Source organism: Cololabis saira, chromosome 11 (assembly GCF_033807715.1).
Source record: "Cololabis saira isolate AMF1-May2022 chromosome 11, fColSai1.1, whole genome shotgun sequence".
In the NCBI taxonomy this organism is placed as follows: Eukaryota; Metazoa; Chordata; class Actinopteri; order Beloniformes; family Belonidae; genus Cololabis; species Cololabis saira.
Window position 1 is genome coordinate 25,821,984 of NC_084597.1, and position 27,911 is coordinate 25,849,894.

General features: G+C 39.3%; 1 protein-coding gene across 4 annotated transcripts; it reads right to left on the reverse strand.

The window, feature by feature from the left end:
* Positions 1 to 876: 876 nt before the first annotated feature.
* cabp7b (calcium binding protein 7b) lies at positions 877 to 26,027 on the reverse strand. Of its 4 annotated transcripts, none has more exons than XM_061733378.1 (6): positions 25,752 to 26,027; positions 25,095 to 25,205; positions 2,937 to 3,080; positions 2,742 to 2,854; positions 2,023 to 2,170; positions 877 to 1,921 (listed from the first exon to the last, which is right to left on the reverse strand). In XM_061733378.1, exons 2-6 carry the CDS (start codon positions 25,201 to 25,203, stop codon positions 1,794 to 1,796), a joined length of 642 nt encoding a protein of 213 aa, XP_061589362.1. In that variant the 5' UTR covers positions 25,204 to 25,205; positions 25,752 to 26,027; the 3' UTR covers positions 877 to 1,793. The 4 variants fall into 4 exon arrangements, with proteins under 4 accessions (XP_061589362.1, XP_061589359.1, XP_061589360.1 ...); XM_061733375.1 differs by having other exon boundaries at positions 25,095 to 25,277; XM_061733376.1 differs by lacking the exon at positions 25,752 to 26,027 and adding an exon at positions 25,400 to 25,439 and having other exon boundaries at positions 25,095 to 25,277.
* Between the last annotated feature and the right edge of the window lie 1,884 nt (positions 26,028 to 27,911).

The following is a 27,911-nucleotide window of genomic DNA, read 5'->3' on the forward strand; positions in this document are numbered from 1 at the left end:
AAATGCATTTGATCTAATTTCTAAATCTTTTTGCAGAGGTACAGATATGAAAGGGCAGCAACATTTTGCATGTATTGCAGACAGATTGAAAAGAAAATCTGTTCTTCAGTTGTGTGGTGATCAAGAGATCAAAACCTTTCCTGGGATCTGGGCTTTGTTCCCTTATTCTTAATGGGATTTTGTCACTTTTACATCTACAATTTGGCATTTGCTGCTGTCTTCAGTTAAATGTAGTGTTTGTGATTCTACAAAATGTTTAACACAGAACACTTTGTGTGTTTTTTGTCACATTCAGTACATATCTCCTTGCTCATCTCGTGAGCAGTCTTTTGAAAAAATAAATAAAACCCAGGTTTACACAGCCTTGGCTCTGTAAACTGGAAACAAACAGGGTAGTGGCAGTTTGCCCTCCAAACCATAAGAAGCATGACTGTAGCCAACCACAGAGGGTAGTTTGTGCACAGTACGTGTGAGAGGGAGGAGGAGGCTTGAGATAGATCATGATGGGGTTTTCTTGTGGTGCAATGGAGGGAGAGGGATAGATGAGATAGCTATTTTCTGTTTTGCAGATGTTTTGTTTCAAATATTAACAGATTTAGTCTCAATCCAAAATCTCTTACCCTACCTTTAAAATCGTAAAATTGCAATAATTGACACTGCAGATGAAAACACATCTCCATGATTTGAGGAAAAAAAAGATTTCAAGCCATTCCTTCTCAGCTTTAAATCAGTGTCATTAATTCTGAGGAAAGTTTTTTTATACGTTTTTTTTTCTCTTTTGGGATGGGGGGATGGGGGGTCAACTGGAGCTGATTGGATGTGCTGTAAGGTTCCAGTCTGTGTCTGGACTCCAACTCTTTCCAGAGTGTCCCTGTGCTTTAATCCACTTCTTGGGTTTCTTTTACTTCTTAGATCAAAAAAATTTGAAGAATTTCCATTATTTTATGTGCCTTCAAATTAGATTTTGCGACCTGTGTGTTGGATAATAACATGAGATAACAAAATGAAATGGATAACTTTTGTTGCGTCTTGGATAGGTAACAAGCTAGTGCACTTGACAAGCACCCTGAATAGAAAATGTAATGATGAAACATCTGATATGTTAAAGTGGACATATTCCAGCCTGCATAGTGGTGGTCCAACCAACCACTGACTGACCAACAGGCTGCCAATGACAGCTTTAGAGCAACTACTCATCTGGTCTTGCTCTTTGAAATAGGAGGGCTGTTTTATTCAAATTTAAGTTAATTATGATCCTTGCTCAGAAAAAGTCTGCTAAACTCAATGTGAGCTGTAATTCTGTGAAAATCTTGACATATTATAGTAAACAGACACAGAGACATACATATGCAGTGCTCAGAAACATCTATTCTAAGATAAATGACCCACCTCTGTATTGCTTTATTACTATCCTTGGTGTCTTATTATGTGGTGAATTTTACATTGCATGGTTCTCAATGCAGCCTTTGCACAGAACATACTGTACACTGAAACAGTAAAATATTATAGTCTCATTCTGCATTCTGGTCAGATATTGTTAAGGGAACCTGTGTCTGATACTAATCAGCCCTTGAGATGCCTTCCTTACGATCAGTTTTTCACCATGTTATGATAAGTGGTAACACAAAACCACTGTATGACATCGTTTCATCCATTATATTGTATTGAGATGCAGTGATTGCATCATCATGGGTGCTAACAATAAATAAAACCTAGAACCATATGAACATAGTTTTTTTTTTCTTCTCAGAGTCCACCCTTAGATCGGGTTGTCTCTTGCTGGCAACATTTATTTACTTCATCCCTCTACGGAGCATTTGATTTGCTGCAATGAGCATGACGCTGATGATAAATGCAATAGCGAAGGCACAAATCAGGCTCTTACGCACACATGTGTGCTTTTCTTGCTGTGTTGGGCTTGCTGTGGAGAGATTTAGAGAGAAAAGAACATTAGCACACCTGTGACTCTTTATTATTTCTGAATTACAAAAAAAAGGAAAAGCAAAAATCTTTGAAACATACTATCAATGTCCACATGTGACTCTGGGCTGTTCAGGTGGTTCTCCTCAGTCATGATGATGTTTTCAATGTCTTTCATGGTGAGGTGGTCGCGGAAAGTATCATACAGGAGCCTCTTGAGCTCATCCACAGTTAGTTTCTGCATATCGCACTAGGAACGCAGAAAACCCCATGAAAGGTCTAATTAGCAGAGGAGAAACTTCTGCCTAAACAACCCCCAATGCCTCACATAAGCAGTAGGTCAGCAATAAACAACAGAGCAAACTTTAAGCCTTTTAGCAGTCAGACTTCATCAAACAGCCCTGAACAAAAACAATCATCACATTTTTTTTCTCCTCCACTCTTTCTGCAGAGCTCTAAAACAGTAGGTATCGTATAAACTAAGATGTTTTTGATAATTTTGAGACTAAACTTCCTTTCTTTTTTCCCTTTGGCTTTATTGTAATTTGGTGTCATTAGCATATGCAAATAAACTACTTGGTTAATATGTCAAATTTACATGAAGTATACTTTATGTTAACTGATGTGTATTATCATTTTGTGTACTCAATGATTTTCAGTGAAATAAAGCATAACAATTGATAATTTGATTATGGAGATAGATGCAAAGAAGGATGATACAATCAGTTTATTAGCATGTAAAGGTTGATTGAATTTGAAGTGTCTAAAGCCACTCAAATTTGATCATTGCTATGTAAAAACCCAATGACGATGGTACCTACCTTCCAAAATACGGAATCAAAGTCTGCTCCGTGGAACTTATCAGGCATTCCAGCAGCAGAGAGCTTCGGGCCAAGCAATGTGACAAATTCTTCAAACCCAACCTGGCCATCACCTGATGTAACAAGCAGAAATACAAACATGTCAAGATAGAGCTCACAAGTTGGATAATATGCATACGAGAGAGAGCAACATACCATCCATGTCAAGTCTTTGGATGATAACCTCCAGCTCCACCTCATTTGGCATGTAGCCCAGGGAACGCATGGCCATCCCCAACTCCTGCTTCGAGATAAAGCCATTCCCGTCTCTGTCAAATACTTTGAAAGCCTCGCGAATCTCTGTGGAGAGGAAAGGACGCATGGAACAAGCATGTTTACAAGGTGTTATCTCTTACACATTCAGACTGTCAGAAGGCCGTTTCAGTCAAATGTTCAGACGCAAAATGAAAATGTGTGTATTGACAGTTCGTGTGAAGAGTTTAAAGAAGCTTAAAGAAGCTTTTGGACGTATTTGTGGAAAAATTCAACCATAGTTGGTCATAGTTTAAAAAGTATAACCCCTCGTTCTCAAAAGGTTATGTTTTGAGATAAAAACGGAAGATAAGAATAAAAGATACAGTTTGAACAATGAGGGGATCTTAATTTACAACTTTCTTTTTCTTGAGCCAAAATGTTTCTTCTTTTTGAGTAAGTCCAAACATCCTGCTGCCTTGATAAATTCTCACCAGTGTTTGAAACCTGCTACGGCACCTAGACCCCAACAAATGTACTATATTTTCCTGCCCGAGCATCATCTGATACTTTTATTGGAAATTAAAGTCTTTGTAATTGATATATGGGATTCTGCTGAAGAGGAGAACAAATACTGGAAACCACCAGCCTGAAAAAAAGAACTGATGTTATAACATCATGATAATCAAGTGAGGGTAGGGTGGGGATGGGAGGTATTTTATTTTTAAAAGCTTTACAAATGCAACAAATCACTTGCTCTGAGCAAAAGTAGCAGGAGTAAATTGATCGTTTGATGTCCACAGAGAGAAGAGAGCTCAGTGGAGAGTTTGAACAGCATTGGTTGAGATACACAAGCCTAACATTTCAAAACTGTTTTGTTTTTGTGTCTGCGAACACTCAGGGTATATTGCAGACCAGTGGCAATCAGAGTGGCATTTTCCTGACTTGCAGAAGTACAGATCTTTGATTGATTTTCTTTCATTTTAGCATCATGCTCACAATGTGCCCAACCCTTGAAACACTGAACACGGTTGCAATGGCCAAATATGTTACATTATAAGAAAACTGCAAGTGATTTTATAGCTCATTTGTGAACTCTTCAGACTTCGGGTCAAAATCGGTCAAAAAGAAATCAACACAAATGGAGGAAATTGAAAAAAAAAATACAGCTCCCTTTTCTGCTTCACTGTGTATTCTAATTCAAAAATCAGTTTATAAATCAAACAGTAGTTTATTTGCAGGCAAGTTTTCAAACTCTGATCAGATAATACAAATCCCTAATTTTGCTCAGGTTTTTAAAAAGGAGCAAATCAGCAGGTCAAGCATCAGTGATTCTTTTTTATGTAGCTTATTCAACATACAGATGACTCGAGTAGAGGTTAGCAGCTAATAGATAAGTAAATGAAATGATCTTGCGCTTACACAGCACCTTTTTAACCTTATTCAAGTTCTACAAAGTTCTAGAAGGTTCCCGGTTCGACTTCCAGGCCCAGCAAGACCTTTCTGTGTGGAGTTTGCATGTTCTCCCCGTGCTTGCGTGGGTTTCCTCTGGGTACTCCGGTTTCCTCCCATAGTCCAAAAACATGCAAGCTAGGTTAATTGATCATTGTAAATTGCCCGTACGTGTGAGTGTGTCTGGTTGTTTGTGGGGACTGCAGGTGGAAACTAGCAATTCTGCTAAAACCTGGTGTATTTACACTGCTTAATGTAGTGTTCATGAATATGCATTGTCCCGTCTAAATAAACTTTGAAACGAAACAAAACAAAGTGCCTTGCAATGTGTTTGTCATTTACACATTTATACTGCAGTGTTTCTATTGAATATTCCTTCTCTATACAGTAACCCTTTGATTTTCACACTCATGTTCCTCTGACAAACAACACTGGAAGGTTGTCCTGCTCAAGGACACTTCAGCACATGATGACACTTGGGTTTGATCTGCCAGCCCCCAGTTAGGGGACTCAACTCACTGATTCAGGTCCACCCCAGACCAGCAGCACCTGATCATTTCAGCAATCTCCTATTTGTGTAACTAGAAACCAACTCTACTTCTGAGATCAGACCGGATCAGGTAAATCCAGATTGGTGTGGTTGTAAGCCAGTGAAATAAAATGATAGTTACCACTAGGTCACAAATATATAAATCAGCCAATGAATGAAAGGAAATTAATAATTAAATCCATCCACCTCATCTAGAACCAGTGTGGGCTCAGTCACTCATCATCAAACATCCACATAAGCAGCAATATTTGTCTATTCATTGTTGAGTTATATTTTTTTACTTGGCTGTAACTATGAAACAATTATTGACCATTGCTATAGAATGTGGTTATTCTGACTGCTTCTTATATGAGCAGAGCTCGTTTGCATGCATTCATAGCTTTGAAAACCCAATTTACATGCAGGCAAACTAGTGGACAAGCCCAGGCTATTTATCTTCTGCACATGACTCTGTGTAGTTTAGAACTGATAGGTTGTAGATTGGGTTGTCAACTAGTTGTAGTCTGAAATGATATGGCAAAAAACACTTACAAGAGGAGAGTAAGTTTGGGACATTTTGGTCAAATTACATGGTCGTCACCATACCTTGACATGTCAGACATGACACATTTGTCTAAATTGCAGCAGCTAGTGGTGCTTGAGGTTCGTTATCCTCCCTCTGCACCAGCCTAGGTTCAGTGTCATGACCTCTGGTGACAGTAGAAAATAATGAATTCGGCGAGCCAGCTGAACAGTGGCTGGACTACTGATTGTTTCACTTTTTGAGGAGACTTAAAGCAAAGGCTACAAATATGCTTTTACCACACAGAAAAAAATATAATTATGTATTTATTTAGCTTTAATATACTGAAGCCTTTCATCATATACTCCCTGCTTAGTTACCAACTTTGAAACACATTCAAAGTGTTATACATGAAGAGTAGGGAGTGAATATTTTATAGGTAATTTCTACTGAAATATAGAAGGCATGAAGACTTTCAGGGGTTCTGTCTATCATCAGTATGCATCTCATTTTAGTGTATAGGTACACCATTATTAATCTAGAAACAAAACAATGTATACCTTAAATTTCAGTAATAAAACAATCATAAAACAAATGCATTCACATGCATTCACTTTCAAATGCACAAATGAATTGTAAGAAAATAGAAGTAGTAAAAATAAGCTTCTATTTACTGTGTGGAAATCAGTCAGCATACCCAGCTTTGATTGTGTCCTTGAGCAGAGAATCTAAGTAACCTTGCATTGCTGTGAGGGTGCAACGGCTCAGTTATCTCAAGTCCAAGCCAAAACTCTTGTCCTGTACTTAATCTGTGAATTTTCCCGTAGAGCAGTGAGGTCTCATGAAATGAGAGCAATGCAATTTCCAACAAATGCCATGGGGGAAATTATAAATCTAAATGTGAAATAATAACAGTTAAAGCATACTGTGACTGTTAAAATGCTAAGGATCGGGATCATATTTTGTCAGGATTTGACATTTTCCTGTTTATTTTGAAAGCCATGTCTTTGTGTTGGAGTTCTGTCTTGACCTTCCTGTTTCCCATCTGCCCTGATCGTCTGCACCTGTGTCTCGTTTACCTTTGTGTATCTTGTCTTTCCCTGGCTCCCTGCTGGTCCGTACTGATTGCTCCCTCCATGTTCTCCTCGTCAGGTTTTCAAACTTTTCTGATTTATGTTCATGTTCATGTTCATGTTCTGTTTTTTGATCCTGCTAAGCAGCGTTTTTGGTTTTGTTTTTGAGCAATATTTGTGTTTACAGTGTATAATATCAATCACAGTAAAAGATCCAAAAAGCAAACAGTATATAGACGAGTGAAGAAGGAAGAAGCCATTAACACTCTTAAAAAGGAATTAGTGGAGTATAACTGGGAAGTGATTTACAGAGAAAAGGATGTAAACCGTGCATATAATGAATTTCTGAGGATATTCTCCTCATTGTATGATAAGCATTATCCAATCAAAAAATACAACCGAAAATGCAGCACCAATTGTCCTTGGATTACAAAAGGTCTACAAAATGCCTGTAAAAAGAAAAATACACTTTACAGAGATTTCATAAAAAAGAGAACTAAAGAGGCAGAATATAGATATAAAAAATATAAAAGTAAGTTAACCACTATTATAAGAGCAAGTAAGAAATATTATTATAAGAGGTTATTAGATGATAATAAAAATAACATTAAAGGAATATGGAAAATATTAAATAATATAATAAATAGGGGCTCTAAACATAATAGTCTGCCTAACTATTTTATGGATAAGGATATTAAAAACTATAGCATGAAAGAGGTGGCACACAGCCTCAATGAGTTTTTTGTAAGGGTGGGACCTGACCTTGCAAAAGAAATCCCTGACTCAGGTACATATGATGAATCCGTGGTAGAGAGGAATCATAACTCATTATTCCTACAAGCAGTGAATGAAAATGAAATTTTGAGTGTTGTTAAGAATTGTAAGAATAAAGAGTCCACTGACTTAAATTATATTAATATGTCACTAGTTAAAAGGGTCATTGGGGGAATTTCAAAGCCATTAACATACATCTGTAACTTATCATTTCACACTGGTTCATTCCCTCAAAAAATGAAAATAGCTAAAGTCATACCTCTGTACAAAGCTGGAAACAAGCATCAATTCACAAACTACAGACCTGTCTCCTTGTTACCACAATTCTCAAAAATTCTGGAAAAACTCTTTAAAAACAGACTGGATTAATTTTTAGAGAAGAACAGAATACTTGTAGAGAATCAGTATGGGTTTCGATCAAACAGATCTACATCATTGGCACTAATAGAGGCAATAGAAGAAATAACAAATGCAATAGATCGCAAACAGTATGCCGTTGGGATATTCATTGATTTAAAAAAAAGGCTTTCGATATGATCAATCATGAAATACTAATCAAGAAACTGGAAAAATATGGCATCAGGGGAATAGTGTTGGATTGGGTGAAAAGTTATTTAAGCGGGAGACAGCAGTTTGTGAAATTGGGTGACTGTGTTTCTCCATGCTTGGACATTGCATGTGGGGTACCCCAGGGGTCAGTTTTGGGCCCTAAATTTTTCATTTTGTACATCAATGATACATGTCAGATCTCTAAGTTATTGCATTTTGTGTTATTTGCAGACAACACTAATATTTTTTGTTCCGGGGATAATTTACAAAAGCTACAAGAGGATATTACCATAGAAATGAACAAACTGAAAGAATGGTTCGACAGAAACAGATTATCATTAAATTTGAGTAAGACCAAAATAATGTTGTTTGGCAATTATACATTAAATACTAAGGTAATAATAAAAATAGATGGAGTTGAAATAGAAAGAGTTAATGAAATTACATTTTTGGGAGTAATCATAGATGATAAAATCAACTGGAAATCACACATCAAACATGTACAAAGTAAGGTCTCAAGAACCATTGCCATTATAAATAAAGTTAAAAAGGTCTTGGATCAGAAATCACTCCACATTCTTTATTGTTCCCTGGTCTCACCATATTTTCAATACTGTGCAGAAATCTGGGGCAACAATTACAAAAAAATCTCTACAGCCATTAACCATTATGCAAAAAAGAGCAATAAGAATAATCCACAATGCTGACTACAAGGAACACACAAACCCATTATTCCTAAAGTCCAAAATACTCAAATTTACGGATATTGTGGGCTATCAAACAGCGCAAATAATGTTCAAAGCAAAAAAATGATCTGTTACCAACAAATATACAGAAATTATTTAGTATTCATGAGGGAAGATATGGTTTAAGGGGCAAAAGTAATTTTAATGTCACATTAATACGCACAAACAGGAACGGTTTTTGTGTTTCAGTCAGCGGGGTGAGGCTATGGAACAAGTTTTCAATGGAATTAAAGCAATGTCCAAATATTAAACCGTTTAAAAAAATACAAAGATATTATTTTTCAGAGGTACAGGAATGAGCAAAATGCTTGGGTGCAATGATACAGTGTTTATTTTTTATTTATTTATTTTTATCCTTATTTTCTTACACTAGTCAGTAGCTTATGTTGCTACAATGTTTTTATTGTCTTGTTTTTTTTGTTTTGTTTTTTGTTTGTTTGTTTGTTTTTCTCCTTTTGTCCTATATGCAGTATGTGTCCCTATGTATACATGTATGTATGTACTAGTGTGTGTGTGTGTGTGTGTGTGTGTGTGTGTGTGTGTGTGTGTGTGTGTGTGTGTGTGTGTGTGTGTGTAATTATTGTGTATAGGCAATATTATGTTTGCATAATGTTATGTTCGCATGTGTTAGCTAGTCATATTTAAGGAGAGGGGGTGAGAGTTTATAAGTTTTACTTCTTCTCACTCCCTTTCGAATATGTACTTTGTTATGTCTCATGTTAAGACGATTGTCTTATTTCTTTCTTTTTTTTTATATGATTCATATTCGAAATAAACACTACTACAACAACAACAACAACTACAATAAATCTCAGTTTTTTGGAACTCCTGCCTCCTGCTCTCCTGCACCTTTCCTGACACATTTCCTTCTGAAGTATCTGTAGTCAATGTAAAGTCAACGTGTCGCCAGTATTTAAAGTCTGATTTAAGAAAGGGGTCATTGGTTTGTTAAGAGAAAACACACACATACACACACATAGCCACACAGACATACACACACACACACACACATAGCCACACAGACATATACACACACACAGATTTCCAGTGCTCAACGTGTGCCTCCATGTGGGATGTGTGTGCTCGCGTCCTGGATTAGCAGCAGATGTCACCCTTCACTCTTCCCAAAAAAAAAAAAAATTGGTGTTTGTATGTGTATATATGTATATATATTAATGAGATAAATATATTAACAATGCACATATATATGCCTTAGGTTCTTACCAGCATGGTATTAACCATTAATATGTGTGCAGACAAGTAAAAAAAAAAAAAGAAGAGAGAGAGAAAAAAAGTCACTCTTCAGTGCAGAATAACTGTGACGATCTTATTTTTTGTATTTTTTTCTATAGCTGCTGACAAACAGTTAAACGGGACCTATTATGGCATTTAATGTATATTTTAAATAGGCCTTGAATCAAAAAAAAAAAAAAAAAATCAAAAGCTTGTTTTTTCTACATAAATGAGAAATTCAGCCTCTCGGCCATGTCTTTAGTTTTACCGCTTATAACCTCCTTCTCTATGAGGGATTCTGAGGGGCGTGGGGAGGCTATGATAATGAGGCACTGTGCTGATTGGCTGCCTGAATGACGTGTAGCAGGGGAGGGCACATAGCCTTGCTCCGGGCAGAAGAGCCGGCTGCGTACACTATTAAACCGCGTCCCATGCGATGCGAGCGAGCGTCAGCGACAAAATCAATTCCATTGCTTTATTTTTTTTGTATTGGACTGTCCTAACTGGCCGCAAGTTTAACGGTTTCAGTGTGGACAGAAAGCGCCCGATGTCACGCAGCTCGACGCGATAGTCGGACGCTCGCATGCGTTTATGACACGGTGTAAACGACTCCCTGGGATCTTAAAGCCTGAATTACGGTTCTGCGTTAAATCGACGCATACCCTATGCCGTAGGCTCTAGGGTTGGTGTAACGCGGGACCATAAATCAGCCTTTAGTTCCCTGACTGGGTCACCTCGTCTTCACACTAATTCACACAGGAAGATTTAATTTAATTCTAAACAGGTACACCACAGTTATTTACTCCGATTCCTCATCATTTCACTTCTTATGTTACAAGACAAATTAATCATGTTAACTGTAAAGAAATCACAACACTGAATGTTCACAAATGGAAACTTTATTGTTAAAAAAAAACAAAACATTTGTACACATTATATACACCACTTATATACACCACACATGTTAATATACACCAAGTTGTATATAAATAACATTTATGCACTATTGCTGGCTCAAGGAAGGGCTGTGCGTCTTCTGAAGGTGTCGTTGAACAGCTTCAGGTGCATTGCTTGGAAGATCTGAAACCATAAACTGAAGAAAAATGTATTACTAATAGAGCTCCGGTGTTACCTAACGAGTGAGTGGCTTTGTTAGGTAACACTGGAGCCACCGGAGCTACTCACCGGAGCACCGGTGTTACCCGTAGACAAATATAAATAACATAAAAAATGAACGTCACTTACCGCTGACTCGTGTGCTGTTGCTGGGTCTGTACTGTTGGTACTGATCCTTTTATGAGGGTAAGTGTCGATACTGTCCCTCGTTGTTGAAACAGCCACACGATACACTTAAGGCTGAGTTATGGTTCTGCGTCAAAACGACGCCGTGCCTACAGCGTGTGGTACGCGTCGACGCAGACCACACGGCGTCACTGACGCCGTCACTGATGCCGTCACTGACGCCGTCACTGACGCGCACCTCCCAAAAATTGTAACTACGTGTCGAGGCGACGCAGACCAAACGCAGACGAGAGGGCTGTGATTGGTTTGCTTGGTAGCAACACATTTCCGGATTCAAGCAGTCGTGAACTTTCAGAGCTCTTTTCTTCGTGTATGTGTGATTTTTTTTGTTTTGTTTTTTTGCACAATAGTTGTCCGTATCTCTTTGATTCACTGTGACCAGAAAAAGTCGATTAACCATTCAGGAAAAGATTGCGGGGGTACTGCACAGCGGCGAAATGGAGTGACGGAGAAGTCTGAAGGGTTCACGACGGTGTCATACTCCTTCTCTGAGTTGGCAGTGTGAGGGGAGACCACTTTATATATGTTAAAGCAAGAAAAAACGTGTTTTTCATAATAGGTCCCCTTAAAGTTAAACAATGAAGACAACAAAACAAAGTAGCAAAATGCCCCCCAGCCACACACAACTGGTGACTGCTAAACAAAAACCATTATATTTGAGGAAAGCCAACCACAACTGCAGAAAGCACCCTGCTGGGATCGTCCAGTTCACTAATAAAAAAACCCTCTTCACCTTCACTAATGATCCCGACTCTGAGCGATACAGTAATCGAGGTGATGCAGCAGGAGGCAGATGAAAACTCTCTTTTCTCCACAGGAGCCGAACAGAAAAAGATTACAACATGATGCCTTCACGATAGACAGCATAATAAACTTCATATGTGAAATTAGGATGATTTTTCAGATTTCCAGTTTAGATTAATCTAAACCACATCTATTACTTTAACATGCGTCCAGTCAAAGCCACAAATTGAGTATCAGTTTATACAAAATATTTCTTGTATGATCAGCTTGCATGCGAAAGCCTTTATCTTTTTCCCCCAGCTAAAATAAAAAAATTTAATTGAAAAACTGAGCTAATAAAAGACACAATATAAAAATCACACTCCTTAATTGGCATGTTGTAGAAATGAAGCACATTTTTTCTTTATGAAATAGTTGCCTATACAGAAAATTTCTTATAGCATAAAAGTTCTCTTCAAAACGAGTTATAGCATTAAAGGTAGGGTCCCTGATTTCACAGAGCTAGCAAGATTTGAAAGTGGCACCTCCTCTAAGCCCCGCCCCCTCCTCCCCCTCCCGTCAGCTTTCCGTCTAAAGCCACGCCCCCACAAACTTTGGGGAACGTGCATTTGCAGGAGTCCAGTTTTCCAGGACATTTTGGACAGCACATTTTCAACAAAACCACCCCATGTCTCATTCACCTGTAAGCGAGGCCGGTTTTAGGGGGGGGCAGGGGTGGCCTGTGCCCACCCAAATTTGCATCCTGCCCACCCAATCAAAGTTATGGGGATCCTTTATTTTTTTCTAATTTTATTTTTTTATAAATATAAAAAAATATCACAGAATATATGTACCGTTTCTGAGCACTGCATCATTTTTAGACACAACAATGAACGGCGGAGGGACCCGGAGTCCCAGCAAAATGAGCACAACAGAGAAATTCAGAACAGAACACACTGAAGGCTGATTTATGGTTCCGCATTACACCAACGCAGAATGGTGTGCGTCGCCGCGTACCCTACGACGTAGGCTACGCTGTAGGCTACGCCGTACCCTGCAGCGTAGCCGTGCCTCCAGAGCCTGCAGGGGACCGCAGCACCGCAACCACTGCACCGATGCACCGGCGCTCCGCCACTGGGGGGACCCCCAGTAGCGGCTGTGCCGCATAATCGCACTTTGGCTTTCTTTTTTTAGCCTTTTTAGCAGGGCGAGCCGTTACATTCGACGTGACAGCCCGACCGCGAGCCGGCAGTGAAGCCGGGAGCGGCGGGGGCCATCCGATGTCAGGTCGTGGTTGCCAGTCGGTCTGGAGGAGCGGGGGGGGGGGGTTACTCTGGAACAGTCTGAGCCGAGCAGGACCCGTGGGAAGCGCGGACACGGGGGCTGGAGGCTGCTGGAAGCAGAGAGACGGGTGCACGCTTGGGACGGAGGGGGGCGTGGGCGGGACTTAAAATGAAGGCATCTGATTGGTTCTTTTCCCCCCTGCCAAGCCTCTGGTCCTGGACCAATCCGTTTCATTCGGTGCGCAAATAACAGATTGGTCAGAGTTTTTACAGGATTGAAGCTCTCAGAGAGGTTGAATTTTTTTCTTTCCTTTTTCTGAACACATTATTCACTGGCTACTCTCAGGATGGAAGGACCATTTCACGCAGTATAACAATAAATGTTTTTGAATACGATCACAGACTACACCTTTAATGTATTCTTCATCAGGTGAGTCACGTGCATGGATTCGTTGACACTGATAACATCCTAATTTCTGGTAATAACAGAGGCAATAAACATGTGAATCATATCAAATAAGCATGACAAGCTACAGTAATGCCGTGCAGCAAAACAGAAATGGGTCTGCCCATAATATAACGTTTTTTTTTTAAATACAAATTTACAAATATTGTAAATGGTAAAAATGTAAAGTCATTGTAACTAATGCACAGAATGGTGTTCTGCTGGCTCTCTGCATAAAAAAAAATCATCTTTTGTATGAGAAAAAAACCCACAATATATACAATACAATTAGGATTTATAGGGTTTGTAGGGCTAAATTGGTCATTTTAATAATAAATCAACATGCATAGAATGAATTCATTTGTTTTTGGTCCCACAAGCTTTCCTCTGTTGTACAAAACACTGAGACAGACCTATTTAAATGCATCACTAAATGCCTTATGTAGGCAAAATTCACAAAACTGCAAAATAACAACCCCAAATCAGTAAAATTAGGATTATATGTAACCCCCACCCCAGAAAAAATAAATAAAACAATAAAAACGAATACTAAAATTAGGATAAAATGAAATCTCCAAAATCATATTTTGCACACAACAACAAAATGTATAAGGAGGGGCCTGCCTGTAGTCCTGACCGGACTCTGTGAATGTAAACCCCACTCAGAAAGACTCCAGTACTCCAGAAACCAGTACTGTTGTGCACTTTAACATTTACTTGCAGGAAGAACGAGACAAAATAAAAACTAGAATGCTCCATAATTTGGTGTCTTGAAGGGCAAAAATGGATGTTCATTAATGAATTATGAAGATGACAAGAATAAAAACTGAAAATATCTTGGGTTCCTATTTCCAACACAGAAATTAAATAATATAAAGTTGATATTTTTTTTAATTTGCATTTTGAATATCATTCCATAATTTTCTAAAATGTGGGTGTACAAATAGCTGTTTAAGCAACGCATTTAAGACAAATTGAAGGGTATAGTGGGCTCACAAAAAATTTTCTATGTTGTGTTAAACATTGATATGAAAATTTGTCTCATAAATAATAAATAATGATACGGGATGATATGATCTCTTTTACAGCCTTACCCATATATCCACATACTTTGGCTTTTGTGTCGCACAGATTTATTGATCACATTAATACATACACATAATGCCTAAAATATGGGCAAATACACCTCCAGCTAACTGAATGAATATCACTTGAGGTCAGATTTGTTGTTTACAGGAACAGCACCCTGTCACTTACTAGAGTAGGGGTGCTTCTCCAGCCCTGCAGCTAAAACATCTCCTGCTGTCAAAAAGTATTTCAAATGACCACCTGCTGCTTGTCATAGGCTGAGTGGAAATCATGATTTACAGCTTGTATGACTGTTACATCTAGGGAATATTATTTAGGTTTTGAGGTTGAATTCATTAGTATTTGTTGTTGTTTTAAAATGACACTATTGAGAGGTCCCCTTTGCATTTCCAGTTTTCAAATGTGCTGTTTTGTGATGTTTAGTTGTTTAAGAAAGAGTAGCTACTTAATCAAATAGTTTTGAGGGTTTTTTTTTGTAGTTTTTAAAATGAAAGATTAAAAAAAGACAAATAATATATTGCTTTTGGTGAAGTTAGATGCTATTAATTCATAATTTCTATTTAATTATCATCCTGTCAAATCCATCAGTGTGTTGGTAGTAGCTGCAAGTAGATCTTAGTGCATAACTTGACCTGTAGCCATTCTGCAATCATAAGGAATCTGCAGAATAATTTTGATCCAGTAACCATATTTTCAAGGGCTTTGCTATTTCATTTTCTGCTGTTTTCTGCCAACACAACAGCAGTGACTAAATTAAATTTGTCCGTTGTAGAGTGACATGCCTTTGAGCACAGAAGGCAGAACTATAAACAATTTACAGGAAGGATGCATGAAGAGTCATGTCTGGAGTTTTAAAAGGGTGTTATTGGTTTGCGGTGACATTCATTGACAGCCGTTGAAATTAAAACGAATATGGATGAACACAATTAGACAGGAGAGACAGGAGCCACTATGAATGTGCATGTTTCCGTCAACACATGCTGATGCACGTGTACAATGCATTTGTCTATTTGCAATTTTGGAGAGAAAGGGATTGCATTTGTAAGCACAAACAAGGACAGCTTTGCATACAAAGTGGAGGATGTTCTACACTCTACAATGCTTTATGTCTGGGGGATTCTTCGATCTATAAATATTGTTCATATTCTCTGTCGGCAAAGCACCAAGGAGTGATACAAGCACACAGAGACCTCCAAGAGGGTAACTGTCAGAAAGTCAAGACTGCTCAGCCATAAAACAAGAGTCTTATCTGTGTTACACATGTGTAGTCAGTCTATGCCAAATTAACACTGGCTTTTGGCTGCATTCATGTAATTCTAATGTTTGGTAACATTCATTTCAGTAATGTAATTTTCGATATAAGTGGCCTTATAGTCAGTGAGACAGTAATATTTAAGAACAATGGTCATGTGCATGGGCATCTCTGTTGAGACTGCTGCCCCTGTGACCCGGGAACGGATAAGCGGAAGAAGATGAGTGAGTGAGAGTGAGTCATGTGCAAGGGGTAGTGCAGCCGTCTCACAGCAAGAAGGTCCTGGGTTCAATTCCCGCCAGGGACGCTGTAGGTGCTGAATGCGTGTTAAGTTCCCCCATGACTTCAGCGCCCACACCCTGGGTGGGGTTGGTGAAAGGGCCTTTCTGTGTGGAGTTTGCATGTTCTCCCCGTGTTCCCTTGAGTAGCTAATGTGAGCTACTCTCACAAAAACATGCACACAGTCCTGGGCTATACATGCCCCCTCCGACCAGCCGGGGCACCAGATGGGGGGCGGTGGGGGGGAGTCATTGATGAGCCTGGCACCCTCTTCAAGGCCCTGGAGTCGTACAGAGACTTCAGGGAGGGCAAGGGGCAGCCAATCACTCTCTCTGCAGAGCGTATCACTCGCTGCAGCTTGTGGAGGTCCCTTGCTGCTGTAGCGGGGAACCAGGTGATGATGGAGTGGGAGATAATGGATTCGATGATGGCAATGTAAAACTGGGCCATCATGGACCTTGGCAGCCTGAATTTCCTCAGCTGTCGGAGGAAGAACAGTCTTTTTTAGGCCTTTTTCAGAAGGGCCGTGGAATTCAGTTCCCACTTGAAATCCCTGGAGATGTTAAGTCCCAGAAAGCGGAAAAGAGTCCACAGAGTCCACCAGTGTGTCTCCCAGCACGATGGGAAGGGGAGGGGCTGCGTTCCTCCTGAAATCCACCACCATCTCCACTGTCTTGCGGGTGTTAAGCTCCAAGTTGTTGTGACAGCACCAACTCAGCAACCGCTCGATCTCCCTCCTGTAGGCCGACTCGTCACACTTGGAGATGAGGCCCACCAGGGTGGTGTCATCAGCGAACTTCAGGAGCTTGACCGAGGGGTGGAGGGAAACGCAGCTGTTGGTGTAAAGGGAGAATAGGAGAGGGGACAGAACGCAGCCCTGCGGGGAGCCGGTACTGGTGGACATGGGGCTGGAGATGCACTTCCCCAGCTTCACCCGCTGGGTCCTGTTGGTGAGAAAGTCCGTGATCCACCTCCTAGTGGGGACTGGGACCTGCAGCAGGGAGAGCTGGTTCTCCAGGATGGATGGGAGGATGGTGTTGAAGGCGCTGCTGAAGTCCACAAACAGGAACCTGACGTAGTTGCCTGCAGTGTCCAGATGTTCGAGTGCGTAGTGCAGAGCCATGTTCACCTGTTCACATGTTCAGCCATGCCTTTATTCATTTGACAAAATTAAGTTATGAAGGCAAAAAATAAGAAAATATGGGTTATACTAACCCTAAGCAGTTTGTGGGTCAAGGGCATTTAAAATTCTGGGGGGGTAAGACATAAGCAATTGTTGAGAGAAACAATTGCTGCTGCATGACAACTTCAGAAGTGTTTTAAGTCAATTTCCAAACAATTTACAGTTCAACATTCCACAGTGAGAAACACAATTCGATGTGGAATACATTCGAGATAATTGTCCCAACAAATACAACCAAAGGTCAGAATAAAAATATCAACATACCCAAGAGCTACATTTAAGACCATATAGGCTTCCATGAGCATGTTAAATGTTAAACTCCATGACAACGCAAGAAGACTAATGTTGAACAAGTATGTTTTATTTGGAAGGGGGTTCAGGAGAAAGCTCGTCCTGTCTGAAAAAAAAAATGGAAGCATAACTGCATTGACAGCAAATTTGCATCCAAACAAAGCTTCTGGAGCCCTATTTCCTATCTGTCCTATAGGCAGATGAGACCACAGTCGAGTTATGTAATTCCCATAACCATGTTTTTCATAAACCAACATAGCAATTCATCAGAAACATTTCACCCACTGTCAAGGATGAAGGTACAGGGGTGATGATTTGGGGTGGTTTGCACATACAGAACCTGGGCACCTTTCAGTCAGTGAGTGGTTCATGAATATTTCCATCTACAAGAGTATCCTACAGGCAAATGTGAGGCCATCTGTCAGGCAGATAAAGCTTGGTCGAAGCTGGGTCATATAACAAGACAATGAGCTGAACTACACCAGCAAATTACCTCAGAATGACTGAAAAGCAAAAACATTCAAGGTTTTGTCGAAGCCCTGACATCAATACCACCATGCTGTCGCATGACCCTAAGAGAACTGTGCATGCCCTAAAACCTCAATGAGCTGAGGGAATATTGTTAAGAAAAGTGGTCAAAGATTCATATACAATTTCCAAGTATTCTTGATTGTTTGCCTAAGATCACAATTACTTAATCGTAAAAACCACTATGATTGGATACGTTTCATTACACTTTTACTCACACACCCTCCACAACAATATAGAAATAAAAGAGGAGTCTAACTTTAAACATATAATACATGTGACAGAACGTTCTTGTGTATTTCATTTAGAAATGTAAATTGTGACATGATAATTAAAGATATGTAAAGAAGAAATAACACTTTTGTAGCCCACATATTACAACACACATGGTCTAACAGATTGGACACATTTTAGAATGTAATTATTTTGCAAAAGGAGATATTTCACTGTGGTAGCCCAAGTGTCAAAGATATATTCAGTTATTCCAGGCAGTCCTGCATAATGAGCTGAACTTGGCTCGAGACCTGGCTTTTAACACAGTGCTCATTAAATGGGTATATACTTGCTACAGAATAATGCCCATTTTCTTGAAACAGAGTTGACAGTTAAACATTGGAAAAATCCGCCGATACATTATCCATGCAAATGGATTATTATTCTATTGACATAAACAGCTTGAAAGGTTTAAAGGGCCTATATGCAACTTTTCATACCACGGAAATACCTAGAGTGTGCCTAAAATCACAATTTAACACATTTTAAAGGAATGTATAGCTTTACTTAATCTGATTTTAGAAGAGGAATCTATGGATCTCAGTTATTCAGACACATACACTGACAGTCACATTTAAAGTAGTATTTATCTGTATACATGTAAGTGTTTAAGACAAGTGCAACAAGTGCAAAAGTGTCAAGAAAAGGGAAGGAAGCCTCACTTCTGACCTAGCCCACTGAGACAACCATCTGCTCAAAAAACATTCCCTGGAAAGGGCAGATCCATTAAGAGCTGTGAGCACTTCATCAGTGCCCGGAAAGCTCACATAATATAGACAATGTCCACAGTCTCTCCTCAGTCATGTTATTGCTCTAGTGTGTTTGTTACAGTACAGGGGCCTCATTTAAAATGGAGTGCGTAGGAGTCATACTAAAAGTGCACGTACGCCCAAAAGCCGAAAATGGCGGGCGCAAAAAAAAATCCGGATCTATAAAACCGCGTGCACGCAGACTTCCACGCAATGTTCCCTTTATGAATCACAGTCCACCTGGAAAGCTGCGCAGCTGAATCCGCCCCATATCCCGCCCTCAACACGCCCATAAATCCATATGGATGAGCCTACTGAGCATGCGCAGTGGCTTCCTGCAGCCTGTTAGGGATGAATGCGTCAGAATGAATGAACGTGTCGAGCCACCGTGCCACTGAATTTCGCTGAGATCTGAGATCTAGATGTTGTGGATGATGTGGAGAGAGGACAGTGAAACGAGATTATTTGGTGGTCACAGTAAAAGTAGAAAACGTATATAAATAGTATAAAATAAAGCGAGTGAGTGGCAGCACGTCGTTGCTGCCCGTTAGTGCCACGATCGCACGACGCAATTTCCACTGGGGGCAGGGGGGACATGTCCCCCCCACTTTTCAAAATGATGTATTTGTCCCCCCCACTTTTTACAGTTTAAAAACTAACGGTAGGCTCAGCAAATCATCAAGACACTCGGGACGGCGGCCCGGCAGCCCCCGCTCCCCCTCCTCCCTCCCGTCTCCCCTCAGAGCTGCTCTAGGCTGTTTTATGGTTCCGCGTTATGCCAACGCAGAGCTTACGGCGTAGGGTACGCGGCGACGCGCACCTACGCCGGACCCTACGGCGGACCCTACGGCGTAGGCTCTGCGTTGGTGTGACGCAGAACCATAATTCCGGCTTAAAAGTAAACAACATGAGCGCACGTACCCATGCATGACAGGCAGACACACATGGGGAGAAGAGACTATTTCTTTAATTTTTATTTTTTTTTAAAACTTTATCCTTATGAACGCAATTGTTATATAGTCCAACTTTCCTTATTTTAATCAGAACACTTTTTTTTTTCCTCTTCGGCGTGGAGTAGTGGGTTCGGAGCGGCAGTCATCCCCGCCCCCGCCGCCTGCTCCGTTATCAGCACTATTTTATTATAAGTCTGATATATGTTGTGATATGTGATGACATTATTAAGAGTATGACATGAATCTGACTTCATTTCACCACCTCACAGCCTGCGTCGCCAGTTCCCCGTGTCTTAGGTAAATTCTTACGGGAGGGTCCTTGTTGCCGTAAAGATACGCAGATTTTTCGGTTAGTTTTTTCTTTTTAGATCCGAGGCTTTGCGTAGATGGCGGCTTCTGCAACTTTCAGCTGCTTTTTCTGCGCAAGCAAGCTTTATAGATGAGGCCCCTGTTCATGAAGAAAATATTTAGGCAAGTGTCTAATTAGTCCATCAAATTAACATTGGTTTTGAATCTGAATAAATTGCCCACTTGCAAACAAAAAGGGCTGTTGATGGCAGAACGATAAAGAGTTACATGGGCTCTTTATACTTTACTGCATTTGACTATTAATCTGCGATTCATTTATTATAACCATCCATATACAATTTGGCATAAAAAGCTCCAAAGGTTCATTTTTGGCTCCAAGCCTCTTAAAAAGAAGAAGAAAAATAATAACTTAATCAATCTCACTCAATTTCTAAGCAGTCCCCTTTTTTGTTTTCCTCTCTAACTTTTATAATTATTGTTTTTAGAAATATCACAGGATGCAAGTCCACCAAGTGAAATCACCATAGTGAATTTTTTTTGTCATGCAGTTAGAAAAAGTAACTTAGTTTAAATCAGTCTAATTCTGAGTGGGGTGCAGCTCAGGGCACTCGAATATTGAATTCACCACTCAACCGGAGCAGCTGTGTGTTGCTTCAACTTAAGGCCAGTGGTGCAGTGTTGCCTTGAGAATTGTTCTGACACTTAATTTCAACCTTGTTTCAATTTTTTTTTCTCTTTTTTTTCTAAAGGCGTCTGCTCCACAAAGGGTGGATAGTATGTGTTATACAGAATGACTAAAATTGCTCATGCTGTTAGTTCACAAAAGTTAGTTAGCTCAGTTAGTTCACAAAAGAAAGGGGCTAAGTGTACTCTTGGAAAATATTTACTCAACTTCTGGCATTTTACATAAAGGAGTAAAGATTCCCATGAAATTTACAGATTATAAATTTAATGAAAAATGTCCTTAATCTTCAGGACATCATATCAGGTTTGCAGGAGGAGGACCCAAATGCGTAAGATTCTAACAAATGCCTGTATTCTAGCCAAAAGTGAAGCAACCAGACGCCAAAAGTCCAAGAGAGGTGAGAATGATAACCTGAGGATCAGGTTATCATTCTCAACAGAATAAGCAACACAGGGAGGAAGACTGACGAAATGCCACACAGAATGATTTCAAGCCAGTAGAATGAAAGGAAAAGCAGGGCAATGAAAAGACTTGGGCACTGAAGGGACACAGGTGTAAACAATCAGGACAGAGGAGAACAGGACTAATCAAAAAAGAGCACAAGAGTAACACAGGAAGTCACACAAAACAGGAGACCAAACGCAAGAGAGCACGAGTAAGCCAACTACTTCAACCCTAACAGAGTAAAACAAAACAAGACAAGTGAATACGACTCAAACCCAAAATCCCAAGACCAAGACACATGAATCTTATATTGTCTCACCCTAAAAGTCTGTGGTCCAGAAGTTTTTCTCACTCGGGAGTGCTAACTAGCAATATCATGATTTTACATGTTATTATTTATCATCTAAAAAAGCTTTTTTAGGTGGTTTACCTAATGAGTGCTATTGATTATTGTTCCTTTGACATTAAGTATTCCAAAAACCCTATTTTGTTCTATTATCATTTTACAAAAAACAAAAAAACAAAAACAAACAAACACATAAACAATAGGGCAGGTAAGATACAGGTAACTTGATTAAGGCATGACCCTCTCCTGCTTGTGACTGGCTCTCCCTAACCCTACGCCACTGTGGTGCCTCATGTCTAATGTCTAAACTGTCTAAACTTGTCTAAACTTGTCCAATGAAGGCAAGTAGTGGTATGAACCGCTCGGAGGCAGATAGGGTGAGTCACACCTTCATCATTCCACGTACAATAAAGTCTTACATCATCCTGAGTGTGACAGAGATTTAAAAGAGGGTAAACTGACAGAAAACTGGGTGGCTATATTTAATATACCTGCATGTATCCTGCATTACTCATGATTAATCAACATAACAATATGGTGTGTTTTTCTTTTAATGTAGTTGTTTTATTTCTTCTAAGCAAGTTGCTCATCTTTTTCAACATCTGGCTAAATCAAGCAACTTTAGACTATTTTTAAACTAGAAAAAAAGAAAAAGCTAATTATCTAGCTTTTTTAAGCTAATCAAGCAATACATTGTATTTTCTGTTTAAAAGCAACATACCTACTTTGACCACATTTTTCCTATCCTCTCTCTGTGTGCTTCAGCTTGCACATGTTAACATGTGGGAATTGTGGCAAATAAAACATGTATTGTAGTTTTTATTACATAGTGTTTAACTTACTGCTGAGTCACAGCTACAAGACAGAACAATCCACCACCATTATCTAAATTTCCACATAGAACTGAGACCAAACTCTTTACTTTGTTTATCTGAAGTATGACATATCTCTTTGCACAGGATGCAAGGTCCTTCTGTCCTTGTATTGTGTTTGTCAGTGTGTGTTTCAGCTCTGCTCTGCAACAATTTCACAGAGCCGTGCGGAAAAAAACAACAACAACCTCACTGAGAGAAATTCCCGAGGATTTAATAACACAAAGACATTGTCTATGTATATATATTACTCATTGACATTTACCCCTCCACCCCCCATCCCCAAAACAAAACAAAACATTTAGCTCATTTAATCTGCATAAAATGTGTTACTGAAGAACAATACAGGGCATAATTTGGAAAGTAACAACTCAGTTTTCAAAGAAACAGGACCGAATGATGATTGGGTAAAAAGAAAATAAATTCTAATTTATCATAATGAGAAGTGTTATTAGTGGTGTTGCATTGTGACAAAATTATAATGATCTCCTAGGAAATCTAAATCATTATTCAACAATGTGTTATATTAGGTTTCAGGTTTTATATCATCTGGCTTTATTACAGTTGAGGTGATTGACTAAGTCATAGATGATTAGACTAGTAGTATAAAAACACACCTTCGATATGAAGAGCTTCTATGGTAAATAATAATTAGAGGAGAGTAATTACAGAAGCTGAGCAATCAGGGAACTTCTGACCTCTGACAATAATTACAGATTTTGTGAATAAAACAATATTCATAGGCTGATTTAATGAAAAAGAGAGAAATTTCATTGAAACACTGGAGGGCAACACTGTTTCCACATCAACGACAGTGGTTCACTCAGTGTTGCAGCATGTGTTAAGGTGGTGCAGGACTGGTGTAAAGGACATGGGAGTTTACAGATTCTTACCCTCAGACTGGATGAGGATCTCTAAATGAAGGAGCTTAAAGTTAAACTCTTGCTCCCATCAACATCATTGAGCAAAGTGATCTTTAACACATGTTATCTGCCAGTGGAGCTGCTCAAGAACACGAAAAAAGAAAACACTGTTTACTCTGAAGTCTTCATGTAAATGTAGTGGTGCATTACATGCTCAGTGAATCTTCCCTGGGTAAATATATTAATGGTTCAATGATCCGTCTGACTATGTTCTGAATATTTAATGACTCGCATTTACCTGAAAAGCTGTATCGTATCATCAGTAAAAGCACAGCTTCTAGTGCAATACTGTCACCATTTTGCTATCAAATTCTTGCTGTTCCATAGTCAACACCATAATTAAATGTATGCCAACATTGCTGATTGTGTATTTTCACTGTCAAATGAATGACTCAACGCAAGGGCACACAACCACTTGAGGGCACGGGTAGCCAACAGACAGAAGAAGGGAAAATGGAAATCCTTTCACATAAAAGACTTGATGGTATCAAATCTTATCTGAAGAATTTCTTTATTGTAGCCCCCTGGCTTTGTTTCCACTCACTGTCAGCTTTGCTTTTTCAGTGTGAGGACCATTAGTCTAAACAATACCTCTATTCTGAACAGCTAGTGCAACACTTTTGCAATAGCGGTTGGTACCCCAGTGGCGTACCAAGCCTCTGAATAAGACAATCCTGGTTGTTTTTAGACATTGATAACTTTTTATATATCAAAGAGGATAGGGTAGTCATGATTCAAAATATATATTTTTTTAAATTTATTTTACATGTTATAAATTGTATTTTGAAAATGTGTCATTCGTCAAAGTCCTTTTCTGGGCAAATATTGAGCAAGTATCTTCCCTATTTCTCATTATTTCCTTTTGGATCAAGCACTAATGACTAACAGCCAGGTCAAGTGTAATTAAAGCTCACAGGTGCCACAGATGTCCCCCACACATGTGTAAAGTGTTTACTGCAGTTTTTTATGACTGGAAAATTATAATTGATGCACCACATTTTGATTAGAGTTTCGCAGTGTTATATAAGTTAAAGTTGCACCTAATCACAAGGAGAAACGCCAAAATACATACAATTGCGATCCCAGAGCATAAACCTTGTTAGTATCCAATCTCCAACCATTTTGTTGAATGTCTGTGCTGAGCCTTTTACACAGCGACAGGCTCGTGTACGGCTGGGTTTGTTGACAGCGACAGGAGCTCTCCAGGGTGCTGCTTTCCAGTTGATCCCCGCATGCATTCAGGTGCAGCAACTGTTAACCTTACAACAAGTTGAAACCAAAATCTAAACAACAAACCAAGAAAATAGCTCTCACCTTCCACCTCGTCCTCGGGCAGGTGAACAGGGGTCCGGTAGGAGAGGACATCTGGAATAGTGCAAAGTCCCTTGTACATGAACCTGGTGGTCACAGCACGCACTGGCATTTCTGCGAGGGAAAAGCAACAACTGTGTCGCGATCTTCATATAGCCACGCTCTCCGGAGTTTGGACAGACCGTCCTTGATATTTAAGAAAAAAAAAAAAATCAAGCAGATGAAAAATGGGAACCCCCCTCCGCAAAGTTAAGACCCGATCACGTTTTTGAAATCTTCGTTAAAGCTGAAAATGACGGTAAAACCACCTTGCAGTGGGCGTGCGTGTTGAACCTTGAGACTTGCCTTGGTTTCAATTCATGGTCTGTTGCAGTTTAACATAAGAAAGATTTACAGCAAATTTAAAATCCCATTTGACAAAAGTGACTGGTAAAACTTCATAGCTCTCTGAAATAACTTCTTATACGGTTTGTTTCAGGCGTTGATAATGACCAAAGATTTAGCTTAAAGCCTAATCTAGTAACAAAAATACACGGACAGCTTTCTTCAACCGGTATATTGAAGAAGGACATTGATACAAAAAATAATATAGAAGAAAATAAAATAATAATAAAAAAGAATGGAAAATGAAAAGGATTAAAAATTCGCCATTGATCTTACTGGTTTCTATAGCGCGTCTTGTTCTTTCAGATCTATATCCGATAGACTGAGCCTCACTTTTGTTTCCCGTTTCGGCATCTTCCACAAACGAAAATATACACCAGGCTACTGTAAAGCAGCAGCGGCGAGATGATCATATCCTGTTGACGAGGTAAGAATAAAAACGACTTTTTTTCTTTTACTCTTCTTCCCCCTCCTGGAGAACGGCTTTAAGGGAATCCTGGGTGACCCCCGCTCTCCTGATGCAGACACGCTGTAAGAACCAGCGGTCCTCTCTGCTTGTCTGCAACCACATTCTAATCCTCACATGCGCTGTCTGTATCCTGTATATCAGCAGAGCCCATGGCCATGCCCAAAGTTCCCGCGCAGCATAAGCGAACTACCCTATTTTTTTTTTTAAATACAAGTGGCATATGGTTAGAATTGAAAGAACTAATATCCTGCAACAGGTTATCCTTTTTAGTCTCTACATCTTATTTGTTTGTATTGTAAAATTGATATAATCCGATTAGAATAATATCTTCCTGTGGGAAAAAAAAACATTATAATCAGTACACGAGTTGAGGGGGTATGAGGGGGGATGGCATCCCCCCTGAAATAAAAATTGTCAAAATCATCCCCCCTGTAAAACTGCCATCCCCCCCTTTCCATCCCTTATGTCATTTCATCAATGAATGTGGTTTTACTGCTATTTCAACATTTAGAGTCATCACCAGAAAAATAATTTATTTGACAATTTTCACCTGTTTCAAGTACATTTTCACTTGAAATAAGTAGGAAAATCTGCCAGTGGGACAAGATTTATCTTCTCATTACAAGCAAAGAAATCTTGTTCCACTGGCAGATTTTTCTACTTATTTTAAGTGAAAATCTACTTGAAACAGGTGAAAATTGTTGTTTTTTCCAGTTATGAGTCTTGTTTTAAGTGTAATGAGATTTTTTTTTTACTAAAATGAGACATTTTAACTAGAAATAAGACAAATATTCTTGTTAAGATTTTGAGTTTTTGCAGTGATCCATTTTACTTATCCTGTGAAGGCCAGAGTCATATTGATAAGTTCAGAAAACTGGTTTTTATTGTTGTGTTTTGATGTATTTGATGTAAGCCCAGTGGATATTTAAAGCTTACAGAAGGCTGCATTTAACTGCTGCTATGTCATTCCTGCAGTATTTCTGCAGGTGTTTTGGTCAGTGCTATTATTTGTAATATATTATATTATTTGTAATCAGCACAAATTATCTGTCCCCATATGATAAAATCCACCATCCCCCCTGATTTTTTTTTTTACAACTCGAGTACTGATTATAATAATAACAACAGTTAATGATGAAGGCAATTTGTATTAGGGAATGAATTGACACTTTAATAATCAATCAGGAAACACATACAGAATAGAATTAGTTATAGCTATAAGTACAGAATAGTTAGTCTTATGATAACAAATTGTACAAAAATTATAGCAATTTATTAGGATCATCTAGAAGTATCTCAAGTCACAAATAGCTTGAAGTTTCCATTACTCTTCCATTGCTATCCATTGCTGCAGTTATAGTTGTGACAGATTTCTTCTCTCAACAGGTTTCCAACGGGATTTAGGTCAGGACCCTTGCTGTACAGTCAGTAGCTTCCTTTCCATCCATTCTTTTATGCTGTTGGGTGTGTGCTCTGGGTCATCGCCCTGCTGAAAGACAAAAGACCCTCATCTCTAATTGACAGTAGCTATCTGACACCATGTAACCCATTTCAATCTAAAGTGAATTATATTCTTCTGGTTTCATTATTTTCTTTGATACATTCTATGTGTCCAATTCCCTAGATGGGGAAGAAGCTGTTTAACATCTTCAACTTTTGACAGCATTCTGAAATCTACTAAGTGATGGACCTACACCCCCAAAGAGTTCTGCTATACTTACAATTTTTCATAGAAAATCATCAAAGCAAGATAATGGTATATATGTGTAGAAATTGTCATTGACAAATATCCGTCGGAGTTCCTTTCAACAGTGCCCTCTATGGTTCCCTGTGTGTATAGCAGTCTGCTTGTAGCCTGTCCAACCATCCCAATTCCTTTCCTCTTGGATACAAGCCATTTCATGAAGGAGAATGTTTGCACCATGAATGGGGATGTCTGGGCTGGCTAGTCTGCTGAAAACACCACT